The 22,861-nt window shown below is 39.3% G+C and overlaps 1 protein-coding gene across 1 annotated transcript in view; it reads left to right on the top strand.

Moving 5' to 3' along the window:
• Positions 1-22,861, top strand: part of MDN1 (midasin AAA ATPase 1) — a 172,875-nt gene that overhangs the window by 124,677 nt on the left and 25,337 nt on the right. Inside the window, exons 67-83 of the mRNA XM_027855090.1 lie at positions 1,196-1,291; positions 2,429-2,523; positions 2,962-3,083; positions 4,806-4,955; positions 6,048-6,157; positions 7,251-7,324; positions 7,854-8,049; positions 10,473-10,635; positions 11,638-11,784; positions 12,447-12,573; positions 13,121-13,226; positions 15,036-15,151; positions 16,361-16,864; positions 17,148-17,371; positions 18,025-18,180; positions 18,399-18,562; positions 19,656-19,817. Of these exons, the coding sequence (XP_027710891.1) occupies positions 1,196-1,291; positions 2,429-2,523; positions 2,962-3,083; positions 4,806-4,955; positions 6,048-6,157; positions 7,251-7,324; positions 7,854-8,049; positions 10,473-10,635; positions 11,638-11,784; positions 12,447-12,573; positions 13,121-13,226; positions 15,036-15,151; positions 16,361-16,864; positions 17,148-17,371; positions 18,025-18,180; positions 18,399-18,562; positions 19,656-19,817 (2,712 nt within the window). The remainder of the gene's footprint in view (positions 1-1,195; positions 1,292-2,428; positions 2,524-2,961; positions 3,084-4,805; positions 4,956-6,047; positions 6,158-7,250; positions 7,325-7,853; positions 8,050-10,472; positions 10,636-11,637; positions 11,785-12,446; positions 12,574-13,120; positions 13,227-15,035; positions 15,152-16,360; positions 16,865-17,147; positions 17,372-18,024; positions 18,181-18,398; positions 18,563-19,655; positions 19,818-22,861) is intronic.

The following is a 22,861-nucleotide window of genomic DNA, read 5'->3' as shown; positions in this document are numbered from 1 at the left end:
CTCCCCTCCCTCTCTTCCTCCCCTCCCTCTCTTCCTCCCCTCCCTCTTTTCCTCCTCTCCTTTCTGAACTTCTATATTATTATTGAGAGCATCAATCCACAGTCACCCAGGTTCACCATCTTGCTGTTATCCTCAATTCTTATATTTAATTAGTTGCTAACTATTTTTTGTCTGACCTTGACTTCTCTGGCATAGGTCTCCTCTCTACTCATAGTCACCACCTATTTCTGGTACCCATCAACTCCTCCCTAGAGTATTATAATAGCTTCCTACTTGTCCTCCCTGCCTCAAGTCTCTTTTCACTTCAGTCCATTCTCCACACAGCTGTCAAAGTGATTTTTCACTAAAGCATAGGTCTGACCATGTTCTTCTCCACATGTAATTTTACTGCTTGAATTCCAAAGATAAATACAACATTTGTGCCTGCCATGTAAAAGCTTACAATCTGGCAGGGTAAATATAAATATTTGAATATGGTAAGTGTTTAAGAGAACTATGGCATAAAATCTAATAGAGGAGAGATCTTTCCTCCTGGGGGTATCAGAAAAACTTTCATGTGGGAGGTGGCATTTGAATTAGGCCTTGAAGGATGAGGTAAAATTTCAACAACTGGAAAAGAGGTAACGTCTTACGGGTGTTCCATAAGGAATAGTTGGAGAAAAGATATAGAGGTGGGAAAGTATGAAATGCCAACTAGTCTGATTTGTCTGGAATAGAGTGCTTGAGTGGGAATGTTGTGAAATAAGTCTCAAAAGGCACTTCAAGTGTCTCAGTGCTGCCAGCTCATTCTGCCCGTCAGCGCATATACACACATTCACACATGCCCTATATTTTTCCTCAAGCCTATCAGAATAAAACCTTTTTTCAAGATAATACCAATGTAACTTTGTGATTCTTTAGCTGACTTTAATGGTATTCCAATAGGAGACTTGATGCAATTAATCATATCCCTTTGTTCAGGATTCCAGAGCAGAGCAGAATGTGCCCAGCTCAGTCAGGGCTAGCCTGTTGTCTTCACTTGACTCCTTCTAGTTCTTCTATTCCTTGGTGGTTTTAATGCATGGGACAGCTTATTTTTAAAGCAGGAAACAGATGGTGCTTTGATTTCAGGTTCTCCTAAGTATGTTGTCAAGTATGGGCGGAAGAGTGTGCTGATGATCACTGTCTGAGACTTAATGTTTTCTTCTTTCTCTAGCTTATGGTTGTGATGGACAGAATCCGAAGCTTCCCACTCTCTAGTCCCCTGTCAAAGTTTCTGAATGGCTTAGAGATTCTTTTGGCAAAGTCACAGGTAAGGTGGTTACATTAGTAAGGTGTTTTTTTCAGGGTGAGGGGGTGGAGTTGGCACAGGTGGGCAGGATCAGAACTGTGATTTCCCTGTGGTTGACACAGGGAACTCCCCAGGAGTTAACCCCTTCCATCAATTTAGATCAGTAACTGTTCTGCAACTTACAAACTTAGAGAATTGTGAGGGGTACTCAGAGTTAAAGTGACTTGCCTAGGGTCACCTAGCTAGTGTGTGTCAGATGTAGAACTTGGAACATGTCTCTGACTCTGAAGCCAAGTTAATTGCTACTTATTTATTGGTATTAATAATTTATAACATAATTATTAATTATACATAACATAATTATTATATACTTGTGTTTAATGATGTGTAGAAAACATTGCTAATTATTATTAATAACCTTCTAGGGCTTGTGTTATACTGGCATAGCCTTTGAAACCCAAAGTCATCTTGGTTTTGCCATGATATGATGCACTGGAGTAGGACTTTATAGAGGTTAAATAATTCCACTCTTTTATAGATGAGAAGATCAAAGCCCCAAAAGATTAAGTGATTTGTCCAAAGTCATACTGTTAGTGAGTGCTGGAGCCAGGTCTTGGACTCAGCTCTTTTTTCTCCAAGCTCATTACTCTTTCCCAGCTGTTCTTCATTTGACTTCAGCTAAGCAAAGCTTTTGCTTCTTTAAGACTTCATTGTTGATTGACTCAGAAAAGAGAGCACAGCCTGTTAAGAGAATTTAAATTCACTTGGAATTTATAAACATACATTAAGGCTCAGTTGGTTAGCACATTGGCCTGTGTAGGCCCCTTTCTCCATGGCTTATTTAGCACCATTGTTCCATAACCACAGACTTCATCAGTCCCCAGCTGGCCATTTCCATAAATGTGTGCTAAATTTTTTTAAACGACAAGTTGAAGACTGTAGGTAGGTAAGATCAGTGCAAATTCATCACCACTATAGTGGAATAGCAGCTTCAAAGCTGTGCTTATTAGCAACTATCCCTCTTTGTACAAGGGAATGACAAAAGATAGTCAATACATTAGGGAAGGAACCAATCAAAGGAGAAATGACCGTTTTGGGCTTACATTCTCCTATCAAAAAATCACTTAGCTGATGAAGAGGTACTTTTGTTTCCTTTAGGATTGGGAAGAGAATGCTAGCCGATCTCTGTCCTTACGTAAACACCTCGATTTGGTCAGTCATCTAATCATCCAGTGGCGTAAATTGGAGCTTAAGTAAGTGGTATTAATGTCTACCTCCCAGTTTTCTCCCCCGTTACTCACCCTCCCAATGCCCTAACCAGTTGTGTCAGACTCAAATAGAATTAGGGCCATTAGTCAATACCTAGAGATCCATGTGTGCATGTTTGCTTAGTTTTAAAAGGTGATATATTATCTATGTTTTATTGTACACTCACAAATGGACCTTATGATTCTGCAGTTTTTTAAGTAGGATTTTTCCAAGGAGACTATTGCATTTTGAAATTGGTGTTTCATATACTGTGCATGGGTTTTGCCATATTGTCAATTTTGTATAAACTAATTTGAATCTCCCAACAGATCTGGGATTTCTCCCACATATATTCAGTTGGGAAAGAGCATTGTAGCTATTGGTTATATAATCCAAAATATGTTTCCTAACTGCCAGCATGGGTCTCTTTTCTCATGTTTCAGCTGCTGGTCCATGAGTCTAGATAACACCATGAAACGACACACAGAAAAATCCACCAAACACTGGTTTTCTATCTATCAGATGCTTGAGAAACATATGCAAGAGCAAACAGAGGGGAAGGAAGGTAATAAATCTGGTACTTTATACTTTGTCAATTCCTTTAGAGCAGGGTCTCTAACATAGGATATGTGAACTCATTTAAACGAATTATCCATTGTATTATCCTGAACTACTCATTCATCCTCACCTGCATATATAATCATTTGCCAAGTCTGGCTATTTTTTATCTCTACTACATCATCTCTTGCACTTGACCCTTTCTCTTTACTCACATAACCACACCTTAGTTCAGGTCCTTATCATTTTTTGCCTAATATTGTAACAGCCTCTTAATTGGTCTCTCTCTCTCAAGTCTGTTTCCATTCCAGTCCATCCTACACAGTGATACCAAAGTGATTTTCCTTAAGTGTGGATCTCATTATATTACTTCCTTACTCAGTCGATTCCAGTGGATCGCTGTTTGCTCTAGGACAAAATACAAACTTCTGTTCAGCTTTTAAAGCTCATTATAACCTGTCCCCAAACTGTCTTTCCCCGTTACTGTATGTTGCACCCTCCTTCCCTCCGGTAGTGCTGCAAGTTCAGCCAAACTTAGCCTCTGTGTTCCTCACACGTAATACTCCATTTCTCATCTCAGTGTCTTCACTGTGGTTGTCCCTTGTGCCTGGAATGTACTCCCACCTCACTTTTCTGCCTTATAAAATCCTTCTCTTCCTTCAAGACACAGCTGACTTACCACCTTCTGCATGAAGTCTTTCCTATTTCTCCTTCCCCCAACTGCTAATGTCCCCATGCCCCCTCTTTATCTTTTCTCTTTCCCTTCCCAAACTACCTTGTATCTATTTGTTTTTATTCTCTTTACACTTATATATTGACTTCTCTTCCCTGTTAGAATGTAAATACCTTATGACTAGGGATTCCTTCATTCTTTGTACTTAAATCCCCAGTGCCTGCCTGTTCAGTCCCTTGGACTTTGTAGGTGCTTAATAAATGCTTTATGATTCTAGAGCTTTACGCAGTGTACTAGATTTAGGAGATACTGAATTTGAAGTGTATTGACAGTCCTTTAGCCATTCAGCAAGTGGAAGCAAATTTACTTGCTACCTAGCAGGAATATTAGTTAAAATTGGCTGAGGTTAAGCTCCTTCCTCAGTCCACCCAACTCAAGTGAGGGAGGGTTTCCTACCAGTTTTCCAAGGTGTGGTTTTAGTGGTACTTGGCCAAGTACAAAAATTCCTTGTTAGGGCTTGGATTATTATCATCATCATCATCATCCCCGTTTTACAGAAGAGTAGTCAGATTTTAGCAGGCTTGCCCAAAGTCCACACTGAAGAGCTCGTTAGGCCTGATTACCAGATTCCCCAGTTGTATAGTGCAGTGCTCTTTCCATCAGGGTACAAAAAGCCCAACTACAATCTCTTGTCAGAGAATACGTTTGTCTATTTCATGCAATTAATCTATCACTAAGAATTGATGAAGTATGTCCTTCATGCTGGACACTGTTAGGTGCTAGGGGAGGGAAGGAGATGACAAAGGCAATGAGTGAAACAATTTATACTCTCAGGGAACTTACTTCAGTGAGAGAAAACAACAGGTACATATGTAAGTTTGAGTTGAAAGGTAATTCCTTTCGTGCTTATATAATGCCAATTCCCAATTCAGTTTCAGAAAGCCTTTATGACTAAATGCCCCCTTTCTCATCACCTCATCTACATTATCACCATGAAAATACATCTGGTGTCAGATGTGCCAGAAATACATTCTCCTCTGTTTAAATTCTTCCTAGAATGTGATAGGCATATGGCATTGACGATGTTGGTCAGCACTTTACAAGCTTTCATTGAAGGAGCCTCTCTGGGAGAATTCCAAGTACGACTTCAGATGCTGCTAGTTTTCCATTGTCATGTCTTGTTGATGCCACAGGTAGAAGGAAAAGGTAAGAGTTTGGTTCTTTAAAAAAAATGCATATGTTTTTCCCGTATTGCATTAGAGAGACAGCAAGATGAGTGGATAGAAAGCTGGCCTGGAACCCCTGTAACCTTGAACTAGTCACCTAACCTCTGGGTAGTCTAGGCAGCTCTAAGATAGGAGTCAGAAACCAGGCTAATCTGCAGGCTGATTCTTCTCCCTCCTACTTCACCCTTCTAACCCCACTTCCTTTTCATCTAAGAGTGTTTTTTACATTTTTAAATGAAGCTTTATTGTAAGCTGTAGTTTACTGACCTCTGGTTTAAGAGAAGGTATACCCTGCATTAGTAGAAGGAATTTCCACACCTATGAGGTCCTTGTTCCAGTGAAATCACAGGTCTAGTTATATTATGTATACCCTTTTCCATATAATGCATTAATAAACTAGCTCAAGGTGGGGAAAAGTATAGATGATATTTTCTTGGTCTAGTTTATAGGATATACCTTATTTAGTTCTTTATTTTAATGTAGAATGAGTAACTAAATCTAGAAAAGTATTCAAAGTGAAATGCTGATTGGTTATAGATTAAGGAGTGGTTTCAATTCACTTGGCCAAGGATAAATTAGTAAGTGAAGGTCCCAAATACTTTTTTGGCAGCTTATTTTCAATCCAGATAGAAAGATGCACAATCTTTGCCGGCTTCTAATTTGTTTAAGGGATTCTTTAAAAAATCTTTTCATGCTAGAACCTTGGATCCTGCTTTTTAAGGGGTTGGGGCAGGATCCACTCCCAAAGTAACTGAAGAATTCAGAAGGCCGAGCTGGAGTCAAAGGGAAAAGTCTCTACATTGATCTATGGTGACAACTAAGCTCTAGCAAAGTCATCAATAATTGTTCAGTTTCTCCAGGCACATTGTCCTTGAATCAGCTAACATAAAGAACAATGAGAGAATGATCTTCACTGAAGACACAGATCTCAAGGACTGTGCAACATCTGCATCGAAGAAGTTTGAAATTTATTGATGTTCCCAGTTCAAGGCCACTCATGGGTTATGATACTACGAGGGAAAGCCTCCTTTTAGAAGAAGTTGTTACTCTTTTTCTCTTTTATTTCTTTCAGATTCACTTTGCAGTGTTCTTTGGAATCTGTACCATTATTATAAACAATTCTCAGACAGAGTCCAGGCCCGAATTGAGGAACTTCGATCCCCACTAGAAAAAGAGCTAAAGGTGATTTGAGTAACTCATCAGAACACCACCTTAACAAATGCAAAATTACTTTAGGTTATTCCTAAATTTTAAAAATCATCAAACAATCATGAGAGTTGCATTAAAGGACAGTTATTTGGGGAAGGAGAGGTGACTACTGTAAAGCAAGATAATAAAATGTGGGTTTTTAAGATTCATGGCCCCCCATTTTATATCACGTACCCTAGAGTTACATGTTGTCATCGTCTTCAACCTCTATCCCTTATCATCTTATCTTTCTTTCAGCAAAGAGCTGTTTCTGTTAAAACTTAAAGAATCATAGATTTAAGATGTGATGGTACCTTAGTGGCAGTCATCTTGCCCAACTCACTTATTTTCAAAATGAATAAATTAAGGTCTAGAAAGGTCACACAGGTAGTAAGTGGCAGAGCCAGGATGCAAACTGAGGTCCTGTGACTCTTGATTGAATACTCTTTCCACTGAATCAGATATCTTCCTTGGTACAGGTTTTGAGCCACTTACTGCACGTAGACTCCTTTGCTGGTTAAGCATGGTGATGATAGGAACTGACCAATTCTGTGGTTCTAGTGGTAAACTCTGTAGGGTGTAGGTCCTGAGTACCAGGACATGGGAGTACTCAAGTGGGTCATTGATTTTAATTACCATTACACAAGTGCTAAAAGAATGTAGGGTCCTGTAGTAGTGGGAATCCCTTTACTTGTGAGAGAACTGGACTTCTCTAACGTCACATAGATGACTTGGTGGCCTTTCCCTGAAGCTTGTTTGAGTTGCCAGCCCTCAGTCCTGCAGTTTGCAGGTGGATGCTGGACCTGTTTCTGGGTTGTACAAGCGTCATGAAGCTCGTGCTGTGGAGAGAGGGTCGAGTTTGGAGTCAGAGGTTCTGCCCCCTTACTACCTGTGCTTTCTTGGGCAAGTCACTTCTTTCTGAGCCTCACATTCCTCATCTATAAAATGAAGGTGTCGGACTAGGCGACCCCTGAGGATTGGACTAGATCGTCTGTGAAGTTATTTCCATTTCTTAAGTCTATGAACCTAAAAATGAACCTTATGCTGAGTTTTATAAACAAGTCTTTGATTTCTGTTTATATTACAGGAATTTGTTAAGATCTCCAAGTGGAATGATGTTAGCTTCTGGGCTGTAAAACAGTCTGTGGAAAAGACACACAGGTAACAGTAAAACTCATTCTGAAGTTTGAGTTCAGTTTTTACAATGGGCAGCAAATGTATGACCATAATAGACTTGTGACAGTGGCAGGACAGCATGTGTCACTGGACTTCTGAAAGTCCCTAGATTTACAGCATGCCTTAAGGGCCTACTACAGGGATTCCAATTTATAGCATTAACACCTTTGGCAGTCTGCTGATGTTTAGAGATCTCTTCTCAGGCAAATGTTTTTAAATGCATAAAAGAACATATATAGGATTATGAAGGAAACTGGTTTTATTGAAATAATTATCAAAATTAAAAAGCACATGCGCACATGCTCATAGACCCCAAGTTAAGAATCTCTGACATAGTATTTGTCTCTGGAAAGTAAAAGAAAAACTATTTTGTATTATAGAATAGTAAAAATTAAAATGTAAAAGTAAAGAGGGCAAATATGTGGACTTGGTAGAGGTTTTAAGTACCATGCCCCCTCACCCCCACCCCAATCATGTTTACCTATCTCCAATTGCTATTATTGGTTGTGGTCAGGACCCTCTTTAAGTTCATGAAGAAATTTGAAGCTGTCTTGAGCGAACCCTGCCGGCCTTCCTTAATGGAAAGTACCCAGGAAGAGCAATTAGACTGTCTACAGAAGCAGCCAGCAGCAGATGAGGAGAAAACTCCAATTCAGAGTCTGAACAGCATGCTGATGGAAACTCTCTTAGCCAGACCAGGCAGCACCCAGGTATGTACTCACTTCTGGGAAATTTTCTATTCACTTGTTACTTCTTTGGAATAACAGATTCTTGCTATCTATGGGCCTGTCCCCATAACCCAAACAGGGCAATTAGAGCTCTTGGAGTATTGTTAAGAAGTTTTCAGGCTTGTTGTTTGCCCTTCCAAAGCACCTGACTAGGCAGAGCAGTGAGGCATAGCTTCTGGAAAGCAGAGTCTTAGAAGAGAAACATGAGTCTCCCTAGCACTTTAGTTTATGGAGAACTCAGTCATCCATGGTGTTGTTTACACTACCGCCTTTGGCCCACTCCATGAGTAAAGCTATGCCAGAAGGTCATCTGGTTTCAGATAGAGGGGACCTAGTGATAGCTTGGGGATAGAGACAGCCCCCTCGCCTTCAGGGCTCAGTGTATGTGCCATCTCATACTGGAAACCTCTTTCATTCCCCGTACTTAGTGTTTTCTCTCTCTTCTCTCGAATTATCATCTGTTTACATGTTGGAAAACCACCCTTCTTAGGAAGCTCTTGGATGTTAGGGCAGTTTCTCATTTTGTTTTTGTGCCCTCAGTGTTTAACACAATGAATGACTTTTACCAGATTGCACTTAAGTAAATGCTTGTTGCAGTTTGGGCTGTATAGTGTTCTTAATTCCCTGTACCTTTTCCACACAATTATAAGGAGAACTGGAAGAATGAGGAGTTTAAAAATCTGCCATCAAAGAAGAGATTGATAGTCTTTTTGTTAGATGTTTCCATCCACGTGGGAGGTCTGTTTGAAGGGGAAAATTCAAAATTAATCTGTTTACTACATCAGTTTGACTGATTTCCCCTGAGTGTCTAACCTAGTCGGTAACATTGGAAATTCTTGAGCTTTCTTTTCTTTCTTTAAAAACAACAACCACCACCTACATTTTTGTTTTTATACCATTTGTTTCCTTATGATCCCCTCTCCTCTCCCTCCCTCACACCTGTTGAACTTTCTCATGTAACAAAGGGAAACATTTAGGTGAAACCAAGGAGCATAGCAACTTTATCTAACATTATCTATGACATTCTGTACCAAGAGCAGAGAGGTGCATTTCTTCATCTGTTCTCCAAGTCATAGCAGTTAATCAGGTTTTGACTACATCTTTGGTCCCCCCCCCCCCAGTTCCCCCAATTTACATTAGTTTAGTTTTATATGTTCTTTTCTTGGCTGTGCTTACTTTACCCTGCACAAATTCATGGAAGTCTTCCATTTTCAGAGCTTTATTTTTCAGTGGATTCACTGATGTCAACAGATTACCCCATTTCCATACCTGTTTGTTATCTCTGAACTGATGGCAGAGAATTTGATTAGTATACCTCCTTTTTAAAATTGAAAGACTGTACTCTAAAGATAACTCTCGGTCTCAGATTTAGAAACCTGATATTGAAACTGGTTTTCAGAAAAACAAGGGTAACATTTCAGTTAAGCACATACATTTACTAGGGGCCTGCTACCTGCCTGGCTTTTAAAAACAATCCTGATCCCCCAACAAAACAACACATTAGCTTAACTATTTAGAGTGTGTTGCTAATAATGCTTAAGTCACTCATTTGATCCCATTATGGACCGCTTTATTTCAGAGGCCCTGAGGCAATTAGATAACTAAAAGAATTTTGAATTTGTAGTCAGAAGACCTGGGATTGAATCCTGGCTCTTCTGCTTCCTGCCTGTGTGACCTTGGCAGCCCCTTGGCAATGATAAGATCAACAACAACAATAATCAGCTATCGTTTGTATGGCACTTTAAGGTTTGCAAGTGCTTTATATGGTCTTTTCATCTAATCCTCACAATAGTCTGTGACATAGGCACTGTTATTATCATCCCCATTTTGCAGATGAGGAAACAGAGGCACAGATGATTAAATGACTTGCCCCAGGGTTACCCCGCCAGTAAGTGTCTGAGGCCAGATCTGAACTAAAGCCTTCCTGACTCCCCAGGGTCCAACATTATAGGTACTTCACCATCTAGATGGCCAGACCTCATCTGTAAAAGGAGGGGTTGGAGGGGTTGGATTGGACATGTTCCGAGGTCCCTTCCATCTCAAAATCCAGTCATTTTGACACTGAGAATAATATCATGTGTTTCTTTTAGCATTTCTGGAGGAAAAAAATGCTACCATCCAACTCCTCCTTATGCATGTTAATCATTGTGCCAATCACTGCGTTTATAGTAGTGAGAATTGGGTGGGGTAGAGAGAACCGTGTCTGAGGAGCACCCACTGCTATGCCTTTGAATTTCTAGGTCAAGATGGACACATTTAGATCTTCTTATTTGCTTTTTTTCCCCATACTTAAGAAACTCGAGTATTTATACCCCTGAGATGTTAGAGGTGATAGTGGTATTTAACACTTGAGCATTTGAGACGTGTGAGTTTGACAGCACATCATTGCCGCCTTTGTTTTGTAGACTGTGCTTCTGGACACCTGCCAAGACATCATTCCATTCCTGTCGGAGGGGTTGCTGCAGAGCCGTTTGCCAAAGCTCACCAAACGAATGAAGAAGATATGTATTACAATCATAAAGCAGAGCCCATTGCCTGGCCTTGTGGAGAACCTTGATCAGTTCACAGGTGTGTAAGTGGGTGCTCACAGCAGTAAGGTGGTTTTATGGGCAGGAGATTTAAAAATGTGTTTAGGGTTGGTTTGTTTGTTGCAGGACAGCTTCTGCTGCTTTTCAGTCTTCTTTATAGGTCCTCATCAAAGCAGTTGATTAATTTTTTGCAACTAAACAATTTAAAGGGAGGAGGGGCAAGCAGGGACCAACATGAAAGTGAAACACGTGTTAGTTTTGGGATTTATCTGTTTACAACAACAGAAAGCCCACCATTCCCTAAATTTTAACACAAGGATACTTCATTGATGGTGTTAAATTAGCTTTTATCTTTTCCTTTTCAGTCAGGACTTTTTAGTGAGAAGTAAAGATATGGACTCCAGGCCCTCAGGAAACACTTCCCCTTCACCTTTCCGAATGTCTAGTGTCTTTCTTTTCTTTTTCCTATCACTGTCACTTGCCAGTGACTCCCCCCAACTCTCCCTCACATAAAATACACACACACACAAACACATTGTCTGTGTCTTAAAATGTATGCTTCATTCAATATACGTTCTCCATTTAACTCTGAGAGGAAGTAAGAGACTTTTCACTTTTAAGTCCTTTGAAATCATAATTGATTATTGCATTGATCTGAGTTCTCAGGCCTCTCAATATTAATTGTTTTCTAGATAATACTTTCTTTTTCTCGGGCTTCTCAGTGTTGAGGAGACTTTAAGCCAGAGCCAGTGCCCCCCACAGCTTAGGCCTCATGAGTTTCATACCTGTAGTCCTTAGCCTCTTTCCTGAGAGGAGGGAGGGATGCCTTATCATCAAATCTCCAGAGTCAAAAATAATCTAGGGTTGTTTTCGTAGTCTCTCAAAATACATTGTTCTCTTGGCTCTTCATACTTCTCTGCACATTGGTTCATACAAACAGAAGCTGTTTCTGTTGCTCTTCTAAGCATTCACTTCTCCTTAGTTCAGACAAGCTTAAGCTTTCAGGTATATTATTTTCTTTCTCTGTCTTCTCTCTCTACAGGTGATGTCATTTCCTCTGTATGTGAACTACAGAGCTTAACTGTGGAACCAAACACAGATAAGGAAAAACAGAAATCAGAAGTAAAACATATTCTTTTGCAGAAGCAGCGGGCTTTATCAGAGCTCTTCAAATATCTCATGAAAGTTGGTGAGTCTTCATTGAAAGGAAAATGTACTTCTCTAATACATTTAGTACTGTTTGTTAGATTGTAAATGGAACAGCATGGATTATATTTCCTGAGTATGTGTGTATAAAAAATGTATATGTATGCACACACATACACACACACACAATTGAAAAAAGAAAGGCAGTGTGGTGTAGTGGATAGAGGACTGGCCTTAGAATTGGGAAGAATTGGGTTAGGGTCTTGACTCTTAGATATATTATTGTCTAGATCACTCTGGGCAAGTTGCTTGATCCCTCAGTACCTATAAATTGCAGAACAGTTGCTGGTCTTCATTGGTAGAGATAGCTTCCTCACCCGAAAATCCCTTTACCAGTGAAATGACAGGTCTATAAACACCCCTCCCCCACCTGACCACCCCCACTCTTCCCACTTCTTCCAAGAAAGAAAAGAAAGAGACTGAATAACTCAAGGTGGGGGGGTGTGTGATGACATGCTAATTGTCTGTGAATCATTAAACAGTAATGTTGTTGGAGTCTTGTACTCAATTTCCATTTTCTGTGGGCAGCTCTATAGTTTCCTTTTACTTAAAATAGTGCTGAAGCGTAAACTGCTGGGGAACTAGATTAAGGATGTTTGATGATTTTTGTTTCCTTAAACTCATAATAAAAATTTCTTTTCTAAGGCTTGTCCTATCGCAAAGGCCTTACTTGGGCTTGTTCCAAAGACCTTCAAAATATCCTTCATCTGCACCCATTAGATCTTCATAGTGTGCTGTCTATCGTTGGCAATACACAGGAATCAGATGCAAGGTTTGTGCTTTGGGTAGAATTTAATTATAAATGATACCTGGATGAGGACTCTATACAAATGGTCAAGTTGTTTTCTCAGGGATTCTTCCCACCCCCACCCTCCTCTTCCTCCCCCTACTGGTTCTGTATTTTTCTCAGATTTTGTATGCATAAAAATCTTCAAAACCTCTAGTACCTTTGTAGAACTATTCATCTCTTCAGATGCTTTGTTTCATAGTACAAACCATCTGTACAGCTTTAAACTTCCTTCTTTGTTTTTGAGTCAGGTTTTGACTTTTGTTAACCTTTGAAATGGTTAGCACGATAGTGAGCTCATCTAGGGCAGCAACTGTGACTTCCACTTTGGTTTCCATGATTATGTCATAAAAAATACTGAGCATCCAGTAGGTGCCTATTTATTGAGTGATAATGAACAAATGAATTCAGACAGTTTTGGTATTTGGTATAACTGGACTTTCTGTTTACTTTTTGTTTACTTGACTTGAAACCTACTCTCAGACCTGGGGCTATGGCTTTAGGGACATAAACCATACCTCCTCTTTTCCAGGCTGCTCACAGAAATCTCTTCCTCCTGGGATGGGTGTCAGAAATACTTTTATCGATCACTTGCTCGCCACTTAAGACTTCAAGCAGCTTTTTTGTCACCATCAAAGGTAAAAGAGGAAAGTTAGTAGCAAGAGTGAAAAGTACAGGTTTTCTTATTGTTTCAGCTTCCTCTACACAGACTTAGACAAAGATGTTTTTCAGTAAGTAACAATTTAGGTATATCATTTCTGTGGAGTTTATTTTTAAAAGTTTTCTAATCATATGCTGAAATTGGAGGCAGCCATAATCAATCGATCTGTCTATCTTAATCTATCAAGCTTATTATCAATAAGCTTGCAGAAAATCCTCCTGTGAGTCATGCTGACATCAGAACTGTCTTAAACTTCAGCTTATTTACCATATTGGGTTGGGTATAGGCAGCCTCAAAGTTAGCTCTTTTTGAAATGGGGGGATGTAAATTTGCATATATGCATGCAAAAATGATTAAAATTAACATACTAAATATGTGTGTTTGTTGAAAAATTTATTTTCAGAGTTCTTTTCCATTTAAATCAGTGTATTTTATTAATTGCTCACGTTGTCTTTATCACTTTGCTCATCATCCTTTTTATTAAGAGTAAGATTGTTCATCATCCTTTTATTAAGAGTTTGGTTTTATATGTGTATGTGTGTGTATATGTGAGACATGCATGCTTTATACAAGCCAGATCTGGGTGAAGCAGCTTTAGAAGTACCTGCTGGGTTCTGGGTGCTATGTGCTGTGCCAAAGTCTAGGGAATACAAAGGTAAAAGGACAATCCTTGCCCTTAAGCAGTTTACATGATATCAGGGGAAACAGACCCATTCTTTAATATTGTGAGTTATTAGATTTGAACTTTAGGTAGGTTTTGGTTTGCAAAGTGCTTTGCACACATTCTCACTCTCTTAGCATTTGTGTGAGGCAATTGGTACGATCAGCAGTCAGTACTTATTGATTAAGGACATGTATGGGCTACAGAGATGAGAATATCATATTTTCAGAGGATATGTGTACATACAGAAATACAGCCAATTCTAGCTTAACATAAGTAGATTGTTCCACAGACCTCCCCCTCTCTGTCTCCTAGAGTTGTGACCCTGCCCCCTCTGTGGTTCTTCAGGGCTTCAGTGCCTGGGGACCCCTGCAGCCAGAGTGGCTTTAGTGCCTGGAGCCGGGGCTAGCATGGGGTCTTGTCACCTGCTGGCAAATTTACTCAAAGCAAGAACAGTCGGTATACGCTAAACAAACATAAGGCCATTTTGGAGGAAAGGCGCAGGCAGCTAGGAGGGTCAGGAAAGATTTCATATTGATGGTGGTACTTGAACTGAGTTTTGAAGGAAAAAAGGATTCCAAGAGGTTGAATTGAAGAGAGGTGTGTATTCTAAGCATGAAGGAAAGCCAGTTCCAGAAGCATAAAGACAGGCAATGGGACTGTCTTATGTGAGAAAGAACAAAAATGACCTGTGTGTCAGCCAATACAGTGTGTCGGTAGAACATGTTATTTCACATGGAAGTAGTGTTATACAGTAGAAAGGGCTTTGGATTTGGAGTCAGAGAGAGGGCTAGGGTTCAGTTTTCATCTCCATAATTTTCTGCGTGGGTAACCTTGGATTTAAGTCACCAACTTCTTCAGGCCTCAGTTTCCTCATTTTTAAAATGAGTGTTGAATGAAATAATGTTTAAAATCCTTCCCAACTCTAAATCCCATCATCTACAAGTCAGACTGTATCCCCTACAGCTTGTCTCTTGGTTCAGAAAACCTGGCCTGACATTTCCTATGCCTAATTGTCAAATCTTCTTTCAAGAGACAAGCATGGTGAAGGGATTCCAGGGTAATAGCTTCTCTACTCTTATTTTCTTCCTATGTCCTGTCCCACCTTCCACCTCCCCCTTGCAGGAGATTGGAGTGAGTATCATTGACCGATGCAAAGGATTCTCAGCACACCTCATGAAGACACTTATCCACCAGAGGAGCTCACTGACTGCCCTGACAGAACAGTGGATTATTCTCAGGTACAGATTGCCCAGCTTGGGGTGGGGGTGGAGGTGTAGTATTGAGTTTGCGTTTTTAGACTGAGTGGGAAGGAGCTGTGTATTTAAGCCACAGATTAAATCAACTCAGATTTGTATGGGATGATAACAGACGTGGAACCGTTCCTTAGTAAAGGCTTGACAGTTAAGTCTGGGGAAGGTGAGGGTGAGCTATTGTATTCCAGTTATACTTGCATTAAGTGAATATTCTGTATTCCCTTGTGAAAAGTTTGTAGCCATGTTAGAGACTTGTAAAGCAGAAGGAGGCCTGCTTGGCTGTTCTGAGTTGAATATGAGTGAAGTGACAGCGTAAGTGAATTAGATTGTGACCTTTCCTTTGCTCAATGTTGTGACGGCTAGTACTGTACTTTTATAGTCTTAGGGTGGCCAACACCAAACTGTATTCTTAGAGTCAGGCTTACCGAGCCTACTTTTGTTTATTATTGGTTACAGCAAAAATAATTCACATTTACATAGAGCCTTCAGGTCTTACAAGTATTTTCCCCACCACAGCCTGGTGCAGTAGTAGGTCCTATTGCCCTCATCTCACAGATGGGGAAGTTGAGTAACAGGGATGTTAGGTGATTTGGCCACATCTACATCCCTGGTGTCAGAGCCAGAGTTTAAAGCAATCCTGTTCCTTTGTGACACCATGTAGCAATTGGCTTCTCTTTCACTTCAGCGTTCTTAGCAGTCACAGATGTTTACAATTTTAGGGAAGGTCACAATAAATTCTATATTCTTGGCTCAGAGGTTGTCCTTGGTGTAGAATAATTATTTTGATTCAGCCGTAACCCCTCACCATCCATTATGTTTACTTTAGCAGAGTACCCTAAGTACTTATTTTAATTAGGAGTTCTTAGAATCTCTTTTTCATTTTTTTCATTTCATAAGAAAAGAACTCTAGATCCTTTTCTCAAAGAGCAACAGTCTCTAGTGTGTAGGAGGATTATGGGAGCAAATGAGCAGGCATTTAGTTTTGAAAATTCAAGTTTAGGATTCTGGTGTATGCTGTCAAACTCCCATGAGCCATTTAACACTCATCAAATGGAAGAGCCTCCACCCCAGATCAGATAAGTCCGTCCTTTTGCAAAATGTACTATGTACTTAGTCTGCATTAATAAGTGTTTGTTAAATTGAAGTTTGAAGAACCTTTTTAATATGTTCCTTTGGTGGGTTTCTTTCCATTAGGAACCTTCTCAGTTGTGTGCAGGAGATTCATTCCAGACTGCCTGGGTCCCATGGCTATCTTGTGGCTTTCCCACCTCAAGATGGCGTTCAGCAATGGACTGAAAAACTACAGCACCTGTCCATGCAAAGCATGATAGTGCTGGAGCAGCTTTCCTGGTTTCTTCAGTGCTGTCCAAAGGATCAGTCTCTAAGCAGTGTGAATGATAAGAGCATAGGAGATGGGCTGTCTACTACCCACTGTGGGAAAACCTTCACTTCAGAAGTAATTGAACCCACTCTGGGAGAGGCTTCTGGGGCAGTGCCTGACATGATCCCAGTAAAACTGAGTTACCCATCTCCTGTGTCTGGAGATTACCTGCCTCCTGGTTGTCGAATGCGGAAATCAGAACAGTTATGGCAGCAGTCTATGGCAAGAGTGACTGAGATGCTAACAGCCATTAAAACAGTGAAAGCTGAAGTGGACAAAATCAGGCAGCAGGCTTGTGAGACTCTATTTCATTCTTGGTGAGTGGAGGGGTTATATAGTCATTACTTACTGTGCAATTGAAAGCTGTCATTCATAGGAAAGGAATTGGGATTTACAAATATGCAGCATCTTTGCTTTGAATTCATTCAGTTGAGCTGCTGGATTAATTGTAGGGCATGAGTTATAAAAGTACATGCATTAAAATATCATGTGTCTGGCCACAAAATTTTAACTAAAATGGGCTTTATCTGTTGTGTATGTTGGGGAAGTCTGTTCTTTCTTGTCCTTTTCAACTTTCTCGATGTTTCTGTATTGTTGCAGGAAACATTTTGAAGTGTGCTCTGCTGGATTGAGTTGCATGTCCAAAGTCTCAGCTCAGTTGCAGGGCCTAGAGTCCTTGTTCGTTCTTCCAGGGACAGAGGCTGAGCAAACTGCACAACAAATTGCATTAGTCAAGAGTTTGGAATATATTAGAGGAGAAATCGATAAAGCCATGGCTGACTTCACTGCCTGGAAGACACATCTCCTTACTTCATCCAGACAAGGTGAAAAGGACAGTTTTTCTACTTGACTTTTGAAATTTTAGGTTGGAAGAGTGGGAAGCCTAAAACAGTAAAGATTCACTAACTATTGTTCTATAAGTGGTCCTTCAACTCTAGATTCATGTTAATTCAAATCTAGATTAAATCTGAAGAAAAACTGTAATTTGGAAGGAAAGGAGTTTAAAGTAACCAGGACAAAATTTGTAAAGGCCTTGTGGCCTTGCTTCTTAACTTCTCTGACTGTTTGCTAGAACACACTGCCTGCTAATTGTTGATAGCAATTAGTGTTCTTGACAATGGGCATGTAAGCCATGGTAGTGTGAAAGAACGGGACTGTAGGAGTCTGTTAGTGTTGTTTACCAACCATCTCATATTTCTGTACTTATTCTCCTCATAACATTCCTGTCCCTCCAGAAGAGTTTTTGTATATTGATTTTTATTTTTTTATTTTCATTTTTTGGTGAGGCAAGTGGGGTTAAGTGACTTGCCCAGGGTCACACAGCTAGTGAGTGTTCCTGACTCCAGGCCCAGTGCTCTATGCACTGTGCCACCTAGCTGCCCCTTTTTTTCTTTTTTCTTTTTAATATACATATTGATTTTTATGAGGATTGCCCAGGTCACCAAGTCAAATTATTGATTATCCTTTATTTCACAAGGCAACCATATATCGGATGAAGGATTTGTGGAGGATTTCTCAGCACAAATGGAGGTTGCCATCCAGGCAATCCTCTTTGCCACCCAGAGTTTAGCAGAGAGAAATGATCAAAGGTTACAAAGTGGCAAAGAAGAAGAACCCCTCCAAGAGGAGAGTGGTAAGTTTCATATGAAGCAAAGATTTAGTTTTATGTTGGGTGAAAATTTGTTTAAAAAAATTTTTTGATGAAAAATCTCAAACATTGATTCTTGTTAGTTTAATGCCCATTGATTTCTTATCTCAGTGGCTCCTTGACTTTGTACAGAATGGGTTTTGGTATATGTGGCTTTCTGCCATTAATGGTATTTTTCTCTCCCACCACCAAAAAAACAACAGACTCAATGGAGAGAGTACAGTCTGGACATCTAACAAAACTCCTAGAAGATGATTTCTGGGCTGATGTGAACTCTCTACATGTGCAAAAAATAATCTCAGCTATTTCTGAGCTCTTAGAGAGGCTGAAATCTTACGGTGAGGACTGTACAGCAGAGAAGCACAAGGTAAGTTGGCTCTTTAAATAAAGAGCTCATATATTTACAGATTGTTCTAAGAAAACAAAGCTTCTGACTCTGTCTTCTTCAGTCTGATCACCTTTAGCGGTTTTCAAGGTGGCACAGCTAAGAAATTGCCCTGATTCTGTACATGATAGGTTATTGACTAGTTTTGGTATGTGGATACTTTGGTCTACTTGGAAGTAGATGCCTAAATGCTAAAGGTAAGAAAGTATAGTTTTGAATACCAGAAAGCCAGACAATCTTCCCTTGAGTTTTATTAATGTAATATTTGATTTCCATTGTGTGAGTGGAGGGAATTGATGTGACCAGGGTGGGAGTGGAGGGGTAAGTTACTTAACCTTTTAGTGCCTGAGGGAACTCTCCAAGACTTGAAATTGAAGAATAGGGGCCAGTTTATATTGGTGGAAGATTTTCCTTGTTGGGAGTTCCATATACTGATGAAATCACAGGTCTAGACCAAAATATTAACATTCAAAAGTATATACCAAGTTATTTTACTAATAATAGTTAATTATTACTAATTACTAAACTAATAGTTAATAATACTAAGATATTTTAATTAATAATAGTTAAAACTGAAAACATCAGTCATCTGCAGTAGCCTAAACTACGAGTTGATCATCCCAATAACAAATTTTGCATTTGTTTTGCAAGATTTTATATTTTGTTCTGCCACAGGAGAGGCAGCATGGAGTAGTTTACAGAGAGCTGTCTTTAAAGTTAGTATTACCTGGATTCAGATCCTGTCTTTGACACATACTGACACATTGTGTGACCCCGAGCAAGTGCCCCAGGCAGCTGAGATTATAAGTTGTGGAAATCTCATCAACTTTGGTACAGCAATTTCCTCACTGGGGAACTGGTTGTATAGGTTGGGACAAACAAAATTCTACATTATCTTTTTGAAATACAGGCTTCCCTGTCAGAGGAGAATTCAGTAAACTGATTGTACTTGAACAGGTAAACTTCATACAGATAACTGAGGACTGGAATTACGAGCCATGGCTGTCATTTTGTCAGACAAGGCACTTGTCACTGAAGAGTTTTGTTTTGTTTGTTTGTTTGTTTGTACATACAGTTCTTCAATCAAGCCTGTTCCTTGTTGGTGCGCCTCATGCCCATGCTTTCCAGGTATTCAGATCTTGTCCTGTTTCACCTAACAGTGTCCTTGGCAACTCACCGAAGCACTGGGAAATTGCTCTCTGTGCTCACTCATGTCTTTTCTGAACTTGGTCAGAAGGTAAGCCCCTTTTGGAGACCATTTAGGCCAAAAGATATCCAACTATTCAAAAACCTTAAATATAGAAGTAGTTTTTAATTTTGTAGACTTCCACAAAATAACTGGAAGAATTATGTAACTAAGGAGGCCATTGACTCTGTCAAATGATTTTCCCAAGAATATTTTCTATTTTGAGTATATTATGTGAAAGCCATTAGAACTGATGCATAGATAGGCATTCCTAGAACCTGGAGGCCACATTGAAATTAATGCTTTTTGCTTATGTACTGGCTTACTGTGAAACTTAGTTGTATCTTCTAGTGCAGACATAATTCATCCACACTTTCTTACCCTGTGTGATTATTGTCCATGTCCTTCCATAAATCCTTCACGAGAGTCTACCCACTTGGTGAGGGCCTTCCTCTAGACCTCTTAGGATTAAATGGATACTAGTGGAACTCTTGGACTGTTCATCTGTTCCTTGAATCTTGTTCCTGACCTTCCTATCACCTTCTCTGCTAGTCACATATATTCTCAGTGATATCTTTTATTATGCTTTTGATGCACAGTTCTTAGTTGGTAATATTTTGTAGCCTATTAATATCCACTACTAATACCTCTTTAGGTGGCCTACAACTTTAATTCTTTGGAAATTGTGGCATTTCATGATTCACAGCCATGTAGTATCAGCAAAAGAGTACTGATGTTACAGAGATGGGCCTTTGTTTCAGTGAGAATAATAAAGTCATTAAAAAGCTCTGTACAGTTTTCAAAATGTAGTCCAGCTGGTACTCCTTCCTTTATTTAATGCCAGGCCTAGTTCATTGTCTATTTGCAGTGTCTGCATTGTTCATATGCCTTTTTTCCAATCTCTTCAAAATCTTGATGAGAATAATTTGCACTTGTATCAAGTGCATCATTGAAGACATAAGAAAGAGAACAAGCAGACTTTCACAAATGATAAATTATAGCAGACAACATCTTTACTGTCACACAGTTGGTAGAAAGTTTTAGGAATACAAGATCCAACTGTATATGTTATATGTTGATTATGTTTTTTTAAAAAAAAACAACAAAACCTAAAACTTACAATTGAACAAAATGCTGCCTTAGAGGGCTCTGCTCCAAGCAAGATTTTTTCCTATTCATTGTCATAATCATGCAAAATTCCTTCACAATATGCAATAGCAGAGATAACTTTGTACAGTCTTCTTGCTAATATCAAATGAGGCATGAAACAAAGAGATGCCTACTCACCAAAGGTATTTATCATCATGGTGAATAGTTCTGTGGAAAGTTCAAATTGAAAGATTCCTTTTAGATGATGATGAGCTCCTCCTGATGCTGCTACTTACAGATAACGTTATGCTAGTTATATCAAACTCCTGACATTGCAGAGCTTCCTTCATGAGATCCATAGTCATCCCAAAGAGTACAGTCTAACTAACCTCAGAGGAAAAAGCGAGTGGATAAAGAACCTCTGTTGTCAACACTGTAGTTTGAAATTGTATGAACAGAACATAGATCTAGTGAGTCAGCACATAGAATATAACATTTCAAAATGAGAAACCTATTCCATTGAACTGTAGACCCCAGCTCTGGAAAAATAATTCTATAAATTGGTTATTATCATCCAAAGCAATAAGTCTGATAAGTCATCTCAGTATAAATATGGCTAGATTAAATTGGAGTCTTTGTTGATATAATGAAACCTTTTATTTATCAGAGAAGAGTATTTCATTAGAGTATGCTCTTTATTAAGACTTTATTCATATCCTAAGATTTTTCATGACTGTAGCTATGTGTCAGTGAGAGCTGTGTAAGGCTCTGAATTGCTTAATCAGGGTAGATATGTGCTTTGTTTAGTAGGGCAATATGTCTTCATTTAGGATGGGTATAATTAAGAAGTGTTGGGTCTATGACTGTGTCAGGTATTTCTCCATTATCTGGGTGGTAAATTTTTTTCCTTCTTGTAAGTTATTGAGGCAACATATACTATACTCAGAAGGGTACATCATGGTATGGGTACCTCTTGTCCATCAATCTGCAAATCAGCAAGCATTTGTTAAGTGTCTGTTATATGTTGGGAACTATGCTAGACACTGGGGATAAAAATACAATAAATTAAATACTCCCTATTCACAAGGAGCTTGTATGTAACAGGAAACAAGGACGTACATAAGTATGTAAATACAAATAGGTCCATGATAGTTTGAAAGGGAGGGTGCTAACAGCTGAGATCAAGAAAGGTTATAAATAAAAGATGGTGCTTGAGCTGTGTCTTAATTTAAGAAAAGGATTCTCTGAGGCAGAGATGAGAAAGAGTTACATTCCAGGGATAGGCAACAGCCAGTACAAAGGCATGGAGATAGGAGATAGGAGATGGGAGATGGAGTGTTATATGTGAAATACGGAGAGGTCAGCTTGTTTGGATCTCAGAGTGTGGGAGGGGGAGTAATGTTCAATGAGGCCGAAAGATAGTATGTGACTAGGTTGTATAGGACTTTAAAAGCTAACATAGAGTTATATTTTTGCTACCACAAAAACTGCTACGTGAATTTGGGTACAGATAGGGCCTGCCTTTCTGTCTGTGCCTTCCTTTAGGGTATATACTTAGATATGGGCTCAGTAGGTCAGTGGGCATAAAAAATTTTTTGTGAATTTTTGTAGCATAATTGAAATTGTTTCCCAGAATGGTTGGATCAAATTATAGCTCCATAGAGATTTTATTAGTTTATGTCTTCCTGCAACTTTTGATTGTTTATTAATCTTTGCCATTTTGAAAGGATGTGAAGTGTAACTTCAGAGTTGTGAATCAGCAGGTACTATTTGAGAAAGGGTCACCCTTTAGAACTACTTCAAAAATGTTGACTTAACAGGTCTTTATGGGAATTAATTTCATTAATCCACATAACAAATCTTTAATGGACAGCAGAATTTCATTAAGTGAAGACTTAACACAAATACTCCTATTTTTTTTTAAGTTGATTATCATTTAGTAGTTTCACAGAAGTTCTGAAATGGCTGTAAAATGAATGATTTGGAGGCAGTCAGTGACAGTGAGA

Source organism: Vombatus ursinus, unplaced genomic scaffold (genome assembly GCF_900497805.2).
Source record: "Vombatus ursinus unplaced genomic scaffold, bare-nosed wombat genome assembly UNPS02000582.1, whole genome shotgun sequence".
In the NCBI taxonomy this organism is placed as follows: domain Eukaryota; kingdom Metazoa; phylum Chordata; class Mammalia; order Diprotodontia; family Vombatidae; genus Vombatus; species Vombatus ursinus.
This window is presented reverse-complemented; position numbering and strand designations above follow the sequence as displayed.